At 41.3% G+C, this 19,399-nt stretch overlaps 1 protein-coding gene across 3 annotated transcripts in view; it reads right to left on the reverse strand.

The window, feature by feature from the left end:
- Positions 1-19,399, reverse strand: part of LOC124804854 (discoidin domain-containing receptor 2-like) — a 923,862-nt gene that overhangs the window by 215,612 nt on the left and 688,851 nt on the right. For all 3 annotated transcript variants that reach the window (XM_047240882.1, XM_047240630.1, XM_047265604.1), the window contains exon 5: positions 1,306-1,453. In XM_047240882.1, the coding sequence (XP_047096838.1) occupies positions 1,306-1,453 (148 nt within the window). The remainder of the gene's footprint in view (positions 1-1,305; positions 1,454-19,399) is intronic.

Consider the following 19,399-nt stretch of genomic DNA (forward strand, 5'->3'; position numbering starts at 1 on the left):
TAGTAGTAAATCAGTAATAAATTCATTCATGTGACATTTTTACTGTACGAACAGTGAAAAAGTAGGTAGCAATATACTTTTTTTCACTATTACGGGGGATTCGTCAACGACAAAAAGTACTGTAAAGGTTTGAAATGATGTGCAATGCTCTCATTCTCATATACTGGATGACTAAAGTATGAGCTACACTGCACTTTCATACTCAGACCCCTTCTCTTTGATGGATAGGTGGTTCTTACCCCTACAGTGATTCTTTCCACGCAATTAATGATACGTGTACCATGTTTGGTTGAAAGCGATCCAGTGATTTAGGAGGATATGTGGACCATACATATATACGCACATACATACATTTTTATAATTTTTATGGATACTTGGATATTTTACTCGTTCCGGAACTTACGGAGAACGAATGAATGACTGGATGAATGGAATACGAATTACAGTCCAGCAGGGCGTTGCAGGTCGTTCGCAAGGATAGGAGCTCTGTTTCGTACTCTTCACAGCATTTTCTTCTCGTTACATAGTAGAGATGACAAAGAGGCTAACCTGAAGTATGTGTACACGATTCTGTACCAGTAAGGAAGAATTTGTGTGCAGTGCGTTCTTGAACTATGATGTTCTGCATCGGAAGATTTAAATCTAGTTCCCGGATCGCATTTTGGCTTTACAACTAAAGTATATTGTGCTATTGTCTTGAGAAGCCTTGAGAGGGTGACCTAGTAAGGCTGCTGGTAGTGTAGACTTTTCGCCGTCCTGCCTTAGCAGTCCGTTGCCCGGAGTACACCATCTTCAAGGTTGTCTTTACCTCGCACCCTCTGCTGTTAGTCGGCTTCAACCATTAGATATTGAACTATGATTAAATGTATCTGCCTTTTTAAACTTGCCGTTATATCAGTCAAAGCAGTCAGTAATATGAAGTTAGTAATTTTCACAATTTAAAAATGTGTATAAAATTAGTGTCAAAAAGTAAAACTAAAGTATCTGTAAATACTTAACTAGACATATATGTAAAATTAAAATTTGTGTACTTGTCAATGTTTGCTGTTGTTGCCATACGGTAAATAAAAATAAATAAATAAATGAACTAAATTATGTCTCAAACGGCTCTCTTCTAAGGATGTTATTGTCTAAAGAGAGGAGGGGAGGAGCGAGGAGGAGGAGGAGGAGGAGGAGGAGGAGGAGGAGGAGGAGGAGGGAGGAGGATAATTTCAGTATAGGCGTTTACACCTCGTGTTTAGAAAGTAAGAATTATTGTTCCTTCGTGTAAAAAAAACCTTGAATGAACAAGTGTCTTCCGTTTACCTGTGTTCTTGCATCCGACCAGCTCGAGTCTTATACAGACGGTCCTCATATGCTCACTGAAGGGCACCACTCGCACCCTGGTTGCTATCACCGGAGGTTGAAGCCGTCGCTCCACCACAGTGGTCGTGTCGCCGTTCCCCACTAGAACCTGCACATGGTGACATTAGGACAAAAATTAGCTTTTACACGTTCTAAAAGTACATTGATTACTATAGTAAACACTCTTTTGGATGAAAAATGCATGAGGAATACCAACTATTTGCTGGTAGTATGCATACCTTAGAAAAACTAGATGAATAAATATGAAGTATTAACGAACTGCTTGACCATGAGTGACGTATATGTTACTTTGGACGACTTACTATAACTTTGTTCTTGTTGTTGATACCATTCCTTTCTACAATTTGTTGCACGCCTTTGTTGAAATTCCCCATTTTGGTATTAATAAACAAACATCATTGCTCGAAAGACAGATCCTACAGTGTGCACAGTCAGTAGGATTTCTTGTTGTTACTGATTTGGGGATGCATGGTGCTCCTTCAGGGTCTTGTATGCTCCTTAACATTCTCAGTGAATCTTCTGTTTCCAGAAAATGCTCCCTTGATGCAAAGTGCTCTGCTACAAGTGAATTTCCAAGTCGCCACAAAAACTATTTCCTTCTAGTCAGTTTCCTTGCATTCCAATCACGGACAATCTAAGTCCACAAGGCATATGCATTATAAGCAACAACATCAAGAATACATTAAAAAAACCGTCATGAGCCATCTACTGGTTTTTCATTTGCATGTATATGTACCTGTTAGCTGATCGTACATAACTACAGCCCCTTTGGTTGATTATTATCTAAAATCATTTTTGGCTTCTTATCAACCGTCACTATTTTCCCTGTCATGCTGGAGAGTGCTCGTAAGTACAGCATTCTTATTTCTCTCAGGAATATAATTGGCCACAGTAGTGTCATTTGTAAAGTAAAATGAAGAGCTATGAAACTCCTTGTTAGTCATAATTCGTGGAAGCTCTGGCTTATTTTTCCGTATCCTTCCTAAAATTGTAAGTTTGCTTTTCAGGAGCAGCTGTCCTACATTGTATGATGCAAAAAAGTGTCACATGTTATATTCTGACCCTGAAAATCAGAGGCGAGATGAGGAAATTCATTAACTGATTTTTTTTTCTGGTGCCGCTCTGCTCTCCTTTCCTGTAACAATTTGGGCTTTCAGCACATGTGAAGATTTGCTGTCACGAAATGTCCAGATTTTGATTCCATATTTTGCCGGTTTGCTTTAGATGTACTGCTTGAATGAACAACGGCCTCTGAATGCTACTAATTGCTCGTCAACCTTTACAATTTCTCCTGGATTATTCAGCTTAAGGAGTACTTCTAACCAATTCTCCCAGCTACCAAGAATTGCGGCAAGTTTATCATTACATCGTCTTTCCTCTCTTGTGGGTTTCGTATCAAATTGCAGATACTCAATATTTTACAGAGTGTTTCAAGGGACATTGTTCCTCGAAATATGTTCCGCCCAGTATCCTTATTCCACAATCTTTTTTCGAGATCCCCATGAGATCTATATACACCCGCAAGGAATGAGAGCCTCAAATATGCGTGAAAAACAGAATCATCAGTGTTTGTCCATTGTTGACCATAAACTCGTTGCCCCTCAATATTTAACATCTCTGTTATCTCATTCTGAAGCGCTGTACAAAATACCATTCAAATGAGCTTGCCTACCAGGTAACTCATCGGGTGTTCTCGATTACGTTCGAAGTGGGTAGGCGGCCTTGTGCTGGTGGTTGCAACTTCCAATCAACGTTCCTAGTTTTGGAAATGGGAATCTGCACACCATTTTGCACAGGCTGTGGACTGTCGTCACTGTCATCAGAATACTCGTTTTCAGGCGCATTACTGACATGATCATCTAACTCGGAAAGGGATGCTTAGTCTGCTGAGGTATTAACTAATTCTTCCGACTCAGCATCAATCTTTGATGTAATCGCCATGACGTCGCAATTCAGACTGATCACGAATGATAGAGTTCAATCTCACAATCCAAACTGAGCAGAAACAATGTATAGCTCGAACAGTTGATAAGTGCTAATAACAAGTTCAATGTTGTAAACGAACCGCCTTCGTTGATTTGTTGAATATGGAGAGTAAGTATGAACAATAAAAGTAATTACTACTATAAAATACAACAGAACACCAGAAGATATTTGGCATTAAAGTAATCATATGAATTTCGGGTCACTATGGCCAGAATGATGAAATAAAAGAAATTATTCAGATAGTGAAGGGAGATGAAAATTTAATAGTCATGGGTGACTGGAATTCGAGTGTAGGAAAAGGGAGAGAAGGAAACATAGTAGGTGAACATGGATTGGGGCTAAGAAATGAAAGAGGAAGCCGCCTGGTAGAATTTTGCACAGAGCACAACATAATCATAGCTAACACTTGGTTTAAGAACCATGAAAGAAGGTTGTATACATGGAAGAACCCTGGAGATACTAAAAGGTATCAGATAGATTATATAATGGTAAGACAGAGATTTAGGAACCAGGTTTTGAATTGTAAGACATTTCCAGGGGCAGATGTGGATTCTGACCACAATCTATTGGTTATGACCTGTAGATTAAAACTGAAGATACTGCAAAAAGGTGGGAATTTAAGGAGATGGGACATGGATAAACTGAAAGAACCAGAGGTTGTACAGAGTTTCAGGGAGAGCATAAGGGAACAATTGACAGGAATGGGGGAAAGAAATACAATAGAAGAAGAATGGGTAGCTATGTGGGATGAAGTAGTGAAGGCAGCAGACAATCAAGTAGGTAAAAAGAAGAGGGTTAGTAGAAATCCTTGGGTAACAGAAGAAATATTGAATTTAATTGATGAAAGGAGAAAATATAAAAATGCAGTAAATGAAGCAGGCAAAAAGGAATACAAACATCTCAAAAATGAGATCGACAGGAAGTGCAAAATGGCTAAGCAGGGATGGATAGCGGACAAATGTAAGGATGTAGAGGCTTAACTCACTAGGGATGAGATAGATACTGCCTACAGGAAAATTAAAGAGACCTTTGGAGAAAGGAGAACCACTTGTATGAATATCAAGAGCTCAGATGGAAACCCAGTTCTAAGCAAAGAAGGGAAAGCGGAAAGGTGGAGGGAGTATATAGAGGGCCTATACAAGGGCAATGTACTTGAGGACAATATTATGGATATGGAAGAGGATGTAGATGAAGATGAAAAGGGAGATACGATACTGCGTGAAGAGTTTGACAGAGCACTGAAAGACCTGAGTCGAAACAAGGCCCCGGGAGTAGACAACATTCCATTAGAACTACTGACGGCCTTTCGAGAGCCAGTCCTGACAAAACTCTACCATCTGGTGAGCAAGATGTATGAGACAGGCGAAATACCCTCAGACTTCAAGAAGAATATAATAATTGCAATCCCAAAGAAAGCAGGTGTTGACAGATGTGAAAATTACCGAACTATCAGTTTAATAAGTCACAGCTGCAAAATACTAACGCGAATTCTTTACAGACGAATGGAAAAACTGGTAGAAGCGGACCTCGGGGAAGATCAGTTTGGATTCCGTAGAAATGTTGGAACACGTGAGGCAATACTAACCTTACGACTTATCTTAGAAGAAAGATTAAGAAAAGGCAAACCTACGTTTCTAGCATTTGTAGACTTAGTGAAAGCTTTTGACAATGTTAACTGGAATACTCTCTTTCAAATTCTGAAGGTGGCAGGTATAAAATACAGGGAGCGATAGGCTATTTTCAATTTGTACAGAAATCAGATGGCAGTTATAAGAGTCGAGGGGCATGAAAGGGAAGCAGTGGTTGGCAAAGGAGTGAGGCAGGGTTGTAGCCTCTCCCCGATGTTATTCAATCCGTATATTGAGCAAGCAGTTAAGGAAACAAAAGAAAAATTCGGAGTAGGTATTAAAATCCATGGAGAAGAAATAAAAACTTTGAGGTTCGCCGATGACATTGTGATTCTGTCAGAGACAGCAAAGGACTTGGAAGAGCAGTTGAATGGAATGGACAGTGTCTTGAAAGGAGGATATAAGATGAACATCAACAAAAGCAAAACGAGGATAACGGAATGTAGTCGAATTAAGTCGGGTGATGCTGAGGGAATTAAATTAGGAAATGAGACACTTAAAGTAGTAAAGGAGTTTTGCTATTTGGGGAGCAAAATAACTGATGATGGTCGAAGTAGAGAGGATATAAAATGTAGACTGGAAATGGCAAGAAAAGCGTTTCTGAAGAAGAGAAATTTGTTAACATCGAGTATAAATTTAAGTGTCAAGAAGTCGTTTCTGAAAGTATTTGTATGGAGTGTAGCCATGTATGGAAGTGAAACATGGACGATAAATACTTTGGACAAGAAGAGAATAGAAGCTTTCGAAATGTGGTGCTACAGAAGAATGCTGAAGATTAGATGGGTAGATCACATAACTAATGAGGAAGTACCGAATAGGATTGGGGAGAAGAGAAGTTTGTGGCACAACTTGACCAGAAGAAGGGATCGGTTGGTAGGACATGTTTTGAGGCATCAAGGGATCACCAATTTAGTATTGGAGTGCAGCGTGGAGGGTAAAAATCGTAGAGGGACACCAAGAGATGAATACACTAAGCAGATTCAGAAGGATGTAGGTTGCAGTAGGTACTGGGAGATGAAGAGGCTTGCACAGGATAGATTATCATGGAGAGCTGCATCAAACCAGTCTCAGGACTGAAGACCACAACAACAACAACAACATGGCCAGAATGTTAAGTTACGTATGTAACTATTTAGGTTTATGACCAAACGACGTAAAATATTTTGAAACTTTTAAGAGCAGGAGTTATGTAGTTTGCAATTAATTGTTCATTTCTAACGTCCTGCGGCTGTGTAAGAGAAGAAAAGCGGGGTGCACAAGGAAGTGTATAGTCATCCGCAATACAGTGTTCAGTGGGTTTGCGGAGTGCATAAGTAGATGTAGAAGGAACGTTGGTGACAATTAACGACAAACCCACCTCATACTGGAAACTTTAGTCAATCCCGCGTATTACGAACAGCGATAAAAAATTTAACTCTTTTCAGCACTTCTAATTAACAGTGAAATCGCGTGACGCTTTCGATTTAAATCGTTCATTCATGTTTCTGAACTTAACGCTTGGATTTAATTTGTGAAAGAAAACGCAAGCTGAAAGGAACAACTGGAGCAGTGAAAGCTACAAAAGTTTCACTTTGTTCGATATCGTCTGGCAAACGGGCTCGCTCTTCATAATTAAGGGAAATGTTATTGAAATTGGAACACAATAAATAAATTCTGCGCTAAAGACATACGTTGCGTCGTCCGTCAATACGTAAGAAATTTACTATTTTATAATTGTGCGTATTAACCATGCTTACCTATATGTATTCTGATGCGCCCTCTATTTAAAATCAGTTATTAGTAACTGTACTCCTTCTTCGAGTACTGCTTTCTATCGTAGTTATCGTAACGGCCATTCAGACCCCGTCAGTGTGACACGGAATAAGAGTTGCAAGGTTAATGCGAAGCTTTTCTCTGCCTCACTCTTTTCCTCTTCCTCCGCCTTGCATAGTGCACTAAGCGATACTTCACGAGACCAAGATGCGGGCAAGGACGAGCGAATCTGTGCATTTTCTGTTAAGAAAAGAGTGACAGAGCGTAGATGTGGTAAGTTAAGATGTGCTGTAATAAGTTATACAGTAAATCCCTCACTATTCAAAGAAATGTCAACTACTTCTTCTATTCCACTGATAATGTACTTTGAAAATGTTTCTCACTCTCTTCCCATGCAAATGCAGAGGTTGTATTAGGAAGAAACTTCAAAAACATACTGCCTCCCCGACACTCTTAGTTTTGTCTGCATTTTGCCCTACTAAACGAATTGGTAGTCTTAAGTTTACTAATTACGTGCATCTTGATACATTTGATTTATTCTGACGCTTTCCTGAAAACCAAAAAACCTGCTAGTGAAGCCTTGTTTGCGACGAATTTCTGCATTCCTAATTCTGTTCAAAATCGTGGCTTTTTTCTTGTAACAATGGTTCATCTGCGAGAATATTTTGATCGGTGGTTAGTTTGTTAATTACACGTTCCATAGATCATTTGAACGATTCTTTTATCGAAATGATGTGGAAAGTATCATTCTAAGGAGAGGCATAGATGATCAGTGTTAACATTAATGAACACATTATTATTTTTAGTCCTACTCATGCAGTTAAACGTTTTTTTTACTGGTTACCAATTTTTAATTAGAAATTCGTCAATGGGATAGGAGCTGTCCAGGAGAAATGATTTTAAATAAGATTTAAAACTTGTTTCGTTACCTGTGAGACATTTTATGTTATTGCGCAAATGATCATAAATTTTTATTGTTGCATATTGAACTCCTCTCTGTGTTTTTGTGCAATCAGTATTTTCCCTCTAAGTGAGGAGTTACCCCAGAAAATTATTATTGATTGATCCGTTCCATGGAGGCTTTCCTTGTCACGAAATTCAACAGCAGTTCGGTTTATCCTGATATATCCATGTTCCACAGAACTCTGTGACCGCAATCTTTGTCTTCTTTGACCTGTTTATAATTGAACTGAGAGTAGTCATATTCACTTCGTGTTTCACTTGGCAAGTCGCCGTGTTGGAACGGACGTACAACTTTAGGTTTATCACCTAACAAATATCTTCAATTTTTCCCTTGGACATCCTGAGAACGAGATGTATGTCCTTCATCTAGGGCAATCTCGCTTACTGAGATCCTAGTACTTAAAAGACTACGACATATTGGGGTCTCTGTCTTGTGAGTAACAGAGAGCTCAAGAGATGAAAATGATGGACACTGGCGATTAGTTGATCTTAAGTTTTCTCACATATGCAAATTCGACTGTACTGATGAAGGCATGCAATTATTTATGAAACGAATGTGAATTAACCGGAGAATAAACGTTTCACACGTTTACGCTTTAGTTACCAATGTTGGCCTTGCCTTTTCTGAAAAGATTTCAAGAAATGAAAATAAATTTTTAGATGTTTTACCAGTTTGTGCATTAAGAATCTCATAACGTATTTACTGAAACACTACATCCGGGTGTGCATGGCAGTCAGACCGTGCCTTCAACCGAGAACTTAGTCACATGAATTCACCAAAAGTCTCTCGTTATCCACCAAATGGCTATATCTCATCTCTAAATCTTTGTGGTCCCGAGTGGACGTCGGTGCCTAGCAAGGCACAGGTCGTGGAGCACCCGTACGTATATGCTGTATACCAGCACGGTTCTAAAGTATGTATGGTGTTTCTAAATTCCAATTACAATGAAAAGCAGAATAATTACAATTAATACCTTTCAAAATATAATCGAGACTTCCATGTCACTTGCGTCAGTATGGCCGAACTGTAGAATTACAATTAAAAAAACTAACTGGAAAATAAAAAAAGTTTATTTTGTAGAGGGAGGTTCTGTTGGATAAGTCTACTATTCCTGTTGTTGTTGTTGTGGTCTTCAGTCCTGAGACTGGTTTGATGCAGCTCTCCATGCTACACTATCCTGTGCAAGCTTCTTCATCTCCCAGTACCTACTGCAACCTACATCCGTCTGAATCTGCCTAGTGTATTCATCTCTTGGTCTCCCTCTACGATTTTTACCCTCCATGCTGCCCTCCAATGCTAAATTTGTGATCCCTTGATGCCTCAAAACATGTCCTACCAACCGATCCCTTCTTCTAGTCAAGTTGTGCCACAAACTTCTCTTCTCCCCAATCCTATTCAATACCTCCTCATTAGTTACGTGATCTACCCACCTTATCTTCAGCATTCTTCTGTAGCACCACATTTCGAAAGCTTCTATTCTCTTCTTGTCCAAACTAGTTATCGTCCATGTTTCACTTCCATACATGGCTACACTCCATACAAATACTTCCAGAAACGACTTCTTGACACTTAAATCTATACTCGATGTTAACAAATTTCTCTTCTTCTGAAACGATTTCCTTGCCATTGCCAGTCTACATTTTATATCTCTCTACTTCGACCATAATCAGTTATTTTACTCCCTAAATAGCAAAACTCCTTTACTACTTTAAGTGTCTCATTTCCTAATCTAATTCCCTCAGCATCACCCGACTTAATTCGACTACATTCCATTATCCTCGTTTTGCTTTTGTTGATGTTCATCTTATATCCTCCTTTCAAGACACTGTCCATTCCGTTCAACTGCTCTTCCAAGTCCTTTGCTGTCTCTGACAGAATTACAATGTCATCGACGAACCTCAAAGTTTTTACTTCTTCTCCATGAATTTTAATACCTACTCCGAATTTTTCTTTTGTTTCCTTTACTGCTTGCTTAATATACAGATTGAATAACATCGGGGAGAGGCTACAACCCTGCCTCACTCCTTTGCCAACCACTGCTTCCCTTTCATGCCCCTCGACTCTTATAACTGCCATCTGATTTCTGTACAAATTGAAAATAGCCTATCGCTCCCTGTATTTTATACCTGCCACCTTCAGAATTTGAAAGAGAGTATTCCAGTTAACATTGTCAAAAGCTTTCACTAAGTCTACAAATGCTAGAAACGTAGGTTTGCCTTTTCTTAATCTTTCTTCTAAGATAAGTCGTAAGGTTAGTATTGCCCCACGTGTTCCAACATTTCTACGGAATCCAAACTGATCTTCCCCGAGGTCCGCTTCTACCAGTTTTTCCATTCGTCTGTAGAGAATTCGCGTTAGTATTTTGCAGCTGTGACTTATTAAACTGATAGTTCGGTAATTTTCACATCTGTCAACACCTGCTTTCTTTGGGATTGCAATTATTATATTCTTCTTGAAGTCTGAGGGTATTTCGCCTGTCTCATACATCTTGCTCACCAGATGGTAGAGTTTTGTCATGACTGGCTCTCGCAAGGCCGTCAGTAGTTCTAATGGAATGTTGTCTACTCCCGGGGCCTTGTTTCGACTCAGGTCTTTCAGTGCTCCGTCAAACTCTTCACGCAGTATCTTATCTCCCATTTCGTCTTCATCTACATCCTCTTCCATTTCCATAACATTGTCCTCAAGCAAATCGCCCTTGTATAAACCCTCTATATACTCCTTCCACCTTTCTGCCTTCCCTTCTTTGCTTAGAACTGGGTTGCCATCTGAGCTCTTGACATTCATACAAGTGGTTCTCTTCTCTCCAAAGGTCTCTTTAATTTTCCTGTAGGCAGTATCTATCTTACCCCTAGTGAGACAAGCCTCTACATCGTTACATTTGTCCTCTAGCCATCCCTGCTTAGCCATTTTGCACTTCCTGTCGATCTCATTTTTGAGACGTTTGTATTCCTTTTTTGCCTGCTTCATTTACTGCATTTTTATATTTTCTCCTTTCATCAATTAAATTCAATATTTCTTCTGTTACCCAAGGATTTCTATTAGCCCTCGCCTTTTTACCTACTTGATTGTCTGCTGCCTTCACTACTTCATCTCTCAGAGCTACCCATTCTTCTTCTACTGTATTTCTTTCCCCCATTCCTGTCAATTGTTCCCTTATGCTCTCCCTGAAACTCTACAACCTCTGGTTCTTTCAGTTTATGCAGGTCCCATCTCCTTAGATTCCCACCTTTTTGCAGTTTCTTCAGTTTCAATCTGCAGTTCATAACCAATAGATTGTGGTCAGAATCCACATCTGCCCTTGGAAATGTCTTACAATTTAAAACCTGGTTCCTAAATCTCTGTCTTACCCTTATATAATCTATGTGATACCTTTTAGTAGCTCCAGGATTCTTCCAGGTATACAACCTTCTTTTATGATTCTTGAACCAAGCGTTAGCTATTATTCCTACTGTTCAGAAATGACGTGTTCTTATATATGCTACTGATATCGATATGAAGAGCGAACGTGAACGGAAAGTCATCTCATTAATCAACGGGTGAAGTAGGAAATAGATCAGTATTCGATAGCCTGTTTGAGGATAACAACATTCGGTAGTTACTTGAAAGTAAGTGCAGAATTTAAATAAAAGTAAGAACTGAATGCTAGTCGTATATTCGCACTAGGTACCTTACGGTTACACGACTTATTCTCTATACGCTCAGTTACCACCGACTTTGGTAAAACAGTCGAAGTTTTTTATATTTAACAACTCTCTGATATCTCGAAAGCTTCAAGCCGTGTGTTTGTTGTACATGTTATTCGTCATGGAAGCAAGATAGGCGAAAATTTACACTCCCTGAATCAAGGAACAGTCTCCATTAAAAAAAAAAAAGACTTCCAGCAGAAAGTTTCAGTAATAAACACTATATTTTCAAATCTAAGACGAAGCGTTCCTTGCGGCACACACTTATTTTCTACAGGGATTCGTCACCATATTTTACACTTTATCGGAGGAACAAAAATAAAAATTAAATGAAAAATAAAAGATTTTTAAAAGAAGTGTATCGGTCAGTTACCGTAGAAAACTTTTATTTTTACAACTTCAATTTGGGAATTAAGTACGTCATCAAAGGATGTGCTGCAGACGATTGTGCTTCAGCCCACGTCTAACATTAAAATCCTCCGATATGTGTATGTTATCGTCGTATCCGAGCCCTATAACTGTAAGCATACAGCAGCATCAAATGAGCGCAAGACTGCGTAGTAGTAAAAACGACGTAAATTACATAAAATAATACAAATGTTGGCCTCCGTAACACGAATCTCAATGGGTGCAATTGTGGGAAGAACTTTCTGCTACAGATGGCGAACATCATTTTTAAAAAGTTCTATACGGCTGCTAACCCCGGCCATGAGAAGGTAATAAAAAGTAAAAGAAGACGGCGTGAGGATGGCTCCAACACAGCGTCCACAAAGAACGAAAGTCATGCGATGCTTTGATGTTTGAATGATGATCACGATGTGACGAACGCGTGCGGCTTACGCCATTGCTTCTAAGTAAAATGCAAGTAAACTGAATTTCTAGAGATTGAAGACAATTTGCTAAATTTTCAGTTTCCTTCCCGTTCAACTATCCGCGAGCAGCAGGTCATTAGATACAAATAATAGTTTTAAATATAAGAGTACTAGTCCTCATTAGACACTAAGTCCACTATTTTAAATACTGCATGGTTAAAATTAAAGTGCAGCTACTCACGGAGGTTGAGTGTGGATGTAATTAGCGTATGACAATGAGACTTGGTATATACTGTAGAGCGTTAATGAGTAACCAATTTAAGCTGGAAAAAAATTAGTTCCGAATTTGGCCACCAGCTACAAGCCTGGCGCTGTACAGCATCTATTCGACGTTTCCGGTGCTCATATTGAGCAGTGTGTGTAAGCAGTGGTTAATTGTAAAATCAACAGTTGTGTGACCTTTTCTGCCCACGTCCCATTCCTAAATATAATCCTTTACGTATGGAAACATTTCTGTATCGGTATGTGTTTCTTGCTGCTTTGCACCTGGTGAACAAAACTGGAACAATTTTTTTTTCAGCGTATACCGGTTCTGCATTAACGCATCAGAATATCTACCAAGCTTCTCTGCCCACACTGGACCCACCTTTGAGTAGCCGCACTTTAATTGTAAACACCCGGTACGTCCTGTTATAAAGACCCGAGAACCTGTTTGAACAGTGTGTGTTTTACTAGAGATGGTTCTATGAGAAGTGCTATTCCTTGCTTTCTTCTGAGCTATGAAACTTATTGACCCGATCAGTTCTAGTGGGACTAAGCTACAGTTAACCTATGGTACTGATTCATATTTGGCATAGGTCTTTATTTAGTCGAATGCAAATACTTCTTTCTAGGATACGTGGTTAACGTTTCGCGCATTCGTGTTTAAGTCAAGGTCATTCCATCTATGAGAAGGGAAAAGTTAGTGGTGGGGGGTAGGGGGGTGTATTTGCTTCGACATCCAGGAATCGTTGATTTCATGCTGAAAGGAGCAGTATGGGGGTTTTTAATAGCGATTATCTGGGTTATATTAGGTATGTAAATATTGAAAGCTCAGCAACTGATGTAAAACCACTCAGCATAACAGTTCATTACATAATGTCACACGTGATGCTTCGCCTATTGTTGTCCATTCCAACTAGCGGCTCATTTCTAATGGCGTTGCTGTTGACGAGACTTCAAAGTACATTGTTCCTTTCTGGAGAGGAAAAAAAATCTTTTTTCCTGTTGACAGTCGCCACACTTGGGAATTTTTTTTATCTCTCCATTAGCGAAATTATTTAATGCAGTATAACGTTTTGATTGTATTTTATCGTATATAATAACGCGAAACTTCGTAATTCGCAGCCATTAAACTATTGGTAGAGTTTGCGAATACCAGCACATGTTCCTCACGACCTCTTTCAAACGCAAAGCCGGCTACTTCGGCTAGTTACGCTAGTGGCATTCTCTTCTTCTAAAATCAAAGAATTTTTGCGCCCTGGCCTGTGTGTCTTTGCTTTACACCCACTGTTTTGCAGACGAAACTAAATATAAGAGTTCTGATTGTGATAAGTTTTACATTGGTCAATCAGGCAGAGTATTGCAACCTAAGCTGACTGAACATAAACGCAGCATCTGGAGGTTGCAGAATTGTGACTTTACATTTTCTGAGCATGTACCGGGTGGGGCCTATAACTACCAGCCAATGTCCCAAGTCTTTCACTTGGCAAACGAAGGCCAAACACTTAAACTCCTGGAAGCCAACAACCCAGATCTAATTATAATGACCAAACTGAGCTTAACACTTCCGCTCTTCTAAACTTCACACAATCCTCTCCGTATTCAATTACTTCTTACACTGTCTGTTCCTTCATATCCCTCTGTTTACTCTTATTTCATGGTTTCCTTTAAGTTATTGAGTTTGCCTATGTACTTCATATATTCGGTTGTTACAACTGTTAATACACTCCTGGAAATTGAAATAAGAACACCGTGAATTCATTGTCCCAGGAAGGGGAAACTTTATTGACACATTCCTGGGGTCAGATACATCACATGATCACACTGACAGAACCACAGGCACATAGACACAGGCAACAGAGCATGCACAATGTCGGCACTAGTACAGTGTATATCCACCTTTCGCAGCAATGCAGGCTGCTATTCTCGCATGGAGACGATCGTAGAGATACTGGATGTAGTCCTGTGGAACGGCTTGCCATGCCATTTCCACCTGGCGCCTCAGGTGGACCAGCGTTCGTGCTGGACGTGCAGACCGCGTGAGACGACGCTTCATCCAGTCCCCAAACATGCTCAATGGGGGGACAGATCCGGAGATCTTGCTGGCCAGGGTAGTTGACTTACACCTTCTAGAGCACGTTGGGTGGCACGGGATACATGCGGACGTGCATTGTCCTGTTGGAACAGCAAGTTTCCTTGCCGGTCTAGGAATGGTAGAACGATGGGTTCGATGACGGTTTGGATGTACCGTGCACTATTCAATGTCCCCTCGACGATCACCAGTGGTGTACGGCCAGTGTAGGCGATCGCTCCCCACACCATGATGCCGGGTGTTGGCCCTGTGTGCCTCGGTCGTATGCAGTCCTGATTGTGGCGCTCACCTGCACGGCGCCAAACACGCATACGACCAGCATTGGCACCAAGGCAGAAGCGACTCTCATCGCTGAAGACGACACGTCTCCATTCGTCCCTCCATTCACGCCTGTCGCGACACCACTGGATGCGGGCTGCACGATGTTGGGGCGTGAGCGGAAGACGGCCTAACGGTGTGCGGGACCGTAGCCCAGCTTCATGGAGACGGTTGCGAATGGTCCTCGCCCATACCCCAGGAGCAACAGTGTCCCTAATTTGCTGGGAAGTGGCGGTGCGGTCCCCTACGGCACTGCGTAGGATCCTACGGTCTTGGCCTCAATCTAGACGTGAAACATCTTTTCCAATGTTATTTACAAGCATTGTAACTTATTTGGCGACAATAGTCAGTTAAAGTCTGATGACGGCCTTGTAAACCGAAAACCTGTTACCGCAATAAATTAATCCAGTAGAACGTAAGCTAGATAGTGCTTTTTATTTATTAACTTCCTTTCTTGTGCCAACCGGCAAATACTGAACAGTCCAAACAATTGATAGGTAAATAGCAGGTAATAAGTCACGAACGTAACATCTCCGAATTCTATGTAAAGTAATTAACTCCTTTTGGTATCGTTTTAAAATCATACATCTCAAATACACGGAAGCGCCAAAGAAACTGGTATAGGCATGCATACAGAGATATGTAAACAGACAGAATACGGCGCTGCGGTCGGCAACGCCTCTACAAGATAACAAGTGTCTGGCGCACTTTTTAGATCGGTTACTCCTGCTACATTGACAGATTATCAAAACTGAAGTGTGTTTGAACGTGGCGTTATTGACGGCGCACGAGTGATTTGGCGCAGCATCTCCGAGGTACCGATAAAGAGGGGATTTTCCCGTACGACCATTTCACGAGTGTACTGATTCGGTAAAACATCAAATCTCCGACATCGCTGCGGCCGGAAAAAGATCCTGCAAGAACGGGACCAACGACGACTGAAGAGAATCGCTCAGCGTGACAGAAATGCAACCCTTCCGCAAATTGCCGCATATTTCAATGCTGGGTCATCAACAAGTGTCAGCGTGCGAACCATTCAACGAAACATCATCGATACGGGCTTTCGGAGCCGAAGGCTCAGTCGTATACTCTTGATGACTACACGACACAAAGCTTTCGCCTCGCCTGGGCCCGTCAGTACCGACATTGGACTGTTGATGACTGGAAACACGTTGCCTGGTCGGTTGAGTCTCGTTTAAACTGTATCGAGCGGATGGACGTGTACGGATACGGAGACAACCTCATGAATCAATGGACCCTGCACGCCAAAGGGGAACTGTTCAAGCTGATGGAGGCTCTGTAATGGTGTGGGGCGTGTGCATTTGAGTGATATGGGACCCCTGATACGTCCAGATACGACTCTGACAGGTAACACGTACGTAAACAACCTGTCTGGTCACCTGCATCATTCATATCCATTGTGCATTCCGACGGATTTGGACAACTCCTGGTGGGCAATGGGGCGCCCCACACGTCCATAATTGCTATAGAGTGGCTCCAGGAACACTCTTCTGAGTTTAAACACTTCCGCTGGCCACCAAGCTCCCCAGACATAAACATTATTGAGCATATCTGGGATGCATTGCAACGAGCTGTTCAGAAGAGATCTCCACTCCCTCGTACTCGTACGGATTTATGGACAGCCCTGCAGGATTCATGGTGTCAATTCTCTCCAGCACTACTTCAGACAGTAGTCGAGACCATGTCACGTCGTGCTGCGGCGTTTCTGAGTGCTCGTGGGGGCCCTAGACGTTATTAGGCAGTTGTTATCAATTTCTCCGGCCCATCAGTGTAATCTGAACTTCGTGTCTTGCCGCGAGATGAAAGTATGTATTCTTTATTAAATCACATACACTGATTGGAAAATGAAATCAGAATGTTCCATCGTGTACAATTTTTCTGGAAAAGTACGCCACATATACCAGTTTCGAGAAACTTCGAAAAGACCAGTAACAGTACACGAGGTATCTGTAGTTGATTAATATACAGATCATATAACAAAAATAATTGTTTGTATTACAAAACATAAAATAAAATGAAAATAGTACGAGAAAGTTGAACAAGATTTGAAACGCACTTACAAGTTAAAAACTTTCCTGGAAAATTTCCGTTTGTGAGTGGATGGTGAAACTTCTTGCAGAACTGTCCAGCAGTAATCTGCCAAAATCTTGATCACCTTCCCCTATATCGCCTTTCCATGGCGGCGGTATCTTGGTGAAATCACTCATCATGTTCGTCACTGACATATCCAAGGTTAGGTTGGAAAAAATCCAAATTGGAATGAAGGAAATGTAATTTCAGATACATGTTGCAGCCCGTACCCTTGTAACAGTCCAGCATGTGTTCTGTCAATTCCCTGCTACTCTCAGACGTTACATTTGCTAAGAAATTGTAGCATACGTCTTTAAAAACAAGTCAAGCTCAGTTCTCAGTATCTGTCAGCAATTTTTGAAAGGTAATATCAGAAGAGATCTCCATTCCCTCGCACTCGTACGGATTTATGGACAGCCCTGCAGCATGCATGGCGTCAGTTCTCTCCAGCACTACTTCAGACATTAGTTGAGACCATGCCACGGCATGTTGCGGATTCACGGAACATTCTGATTTCATTTTCCAATCAGCGTATGTGATTTAATAAAGAAGTTGTGAAGTCACGGATCTTGGGGCCAAAGAAAATTCCATCTTTAATTTTTGCAGTTGTAACCGCAGGAAATTTAGACAATAAAAATTGAAAAATCCGGCCTTCTCTGTCCATTGCTTTCACAAAATCCTTCATAAAGCCCAATTTCAGATGGAACCTTTGACAACAAGGGTTTCATGCAACACAGTTTTTTCACCAGGACTGAAAATTTCAAACTCTCTGTCATTGAGAAAAAATTAAAAGACCAAGCTGTCGTTTACGGAATGTAATACCAGTGTTTGGTATGTAACAGGTTCTTTTCTTGAAGACGAGACTCGAGTAATTCTGTTTGCCTGTTTGAAAGATTTAGATCTCTTACAAGATCGCTAAGTTCTCCCTGTGACCATGGCTGTGGTTTTGGCCGTGCTGCAGATGGTGAGTACTCAAGATCTTCATAATCTGATGGTTTGTCACTATCATCGTCTGTTTCATCTTCCTGTGTCCATTCCACTGATGGTTTCGGAACTGGGGGAAAATCAGAATGCGGAACTGGGCGAATTGCAGTTTCCAAATTTGCATAAGAAACTGTGTGTTTTGATTTACTTGAGATTTCTTTTACTTTCGTTAAAAAAAGTTTCAATGTGTAATGTCGGCTCTAGGTGCCCTCCAGAATTGTGGTACGACAAATGGCATAGATGGTTGGATTCTATGCAACCAGCTTCTTAAACAGCGGGAACAACGTGAGCAGCAGTTCTGTGGTGCCCAGCACTTAACCCTCATCTACTTTTGGGATATCTTTGGGACTTCGTCGTAAACTCGCCACACACATAATAGAAAAGGTCTGGTGACTTAACACGCTTCCTAGACATCGCTGAGTATAAGAAACGCGCGAAAACTCATGAACAACATTCTTCACGTTAGCGGATGTACACACGTAAAAAATCGATGCCATGTGATCTCATAGTGAGATAGTCGTTGGTAGAGAGTCAATTGATTGGTGCAACTGCAACTTCCCTTTACTTACCGCAAGTGGCTATCTCCTCCTCCCCTCTCTACTCTCACCACTACTAATAATATTCTTAGGAATGCAACGTGATACGCGCCGCGATAACATATATAAAGCAGCCGAGGGCAGATAAAATTGCGTTTCCAGAAGGAAGTGTAGATGATACTGAACAATGGTTTTCACCATTGTCATCAGGGCACTGGACTACATTACAACCAAATATTTTGGTTTTGCAGTAAATTTCATTGTCGCACTCTGTTATTTCTTAAAGGACGACGAGAGAAATGACAGACATAAATCCTGCCGCTTCTGGCCAAAAAATTCCAGGTGTACCTCGCTTGAAGCGAACAACAATGAAAGGCGAGTTATTCTCGGGGCCTCCCATTGTGCGTAAGGATCGGCTGTAAGCAAGTGCGAGCAGGGCGCGCCCTGCGCAGGCGCACCGCCGCGGGAGGCTTCAAAAGTTCCGGCGCGCGTCAACAGGAGCCTTTGTTCTTGGAGCGAACTAATGCACTTCCATAGGCAGGAAAGCCGCTTTGGCATCTTTTGATGTGGCACACGTTCGCGGCGAGGACAAAGAGGCTTAACCGGCTTTGTAAGTGATCCCGCGATACGGGGTCGGCGCGCCCGTTCCAGGCCGTGTACAAAGACTGCGTGGCGTCACCTGATAAGGCCAGTCTTTCCAGCCAGTCACCGTCATTCATACCGCTGTGCCAGCCGCCGTCCGCCGTACTCCGACAGGCAAGGGCTACGGGCAATTGTAGCTGTGCTCTGTAGGCGAAAGAGCAGGTGTCAAACGCCGGCCCAAGTAGTGAGGGCCATCTGCGGATATACAAAAATTAGTCTGACTTTTTCCCTTCCGTTCCTTTTTAATTTAGTTTCTATTTATTCTCCATCACCTCCCATTGCACC

The sequence above is a fragment of the Schistocerca piceifrons genome, chromosome 1, assembly GCF_021461385.2.
Source record: "Schistocerca piceifrons isolate TAMUIC-IGC-003096 chromosome 1, iqSchPice1.1, whole genome shotgun sequence".
In the NCBI taxonomy this organism is placed as follows: domain Eukaryota; kingdom Metazoa; phylum Arthropoda; class Insecta; order Orthoptera; family Acrididae; genus Schistocerca; species Schistocerca piceifrons.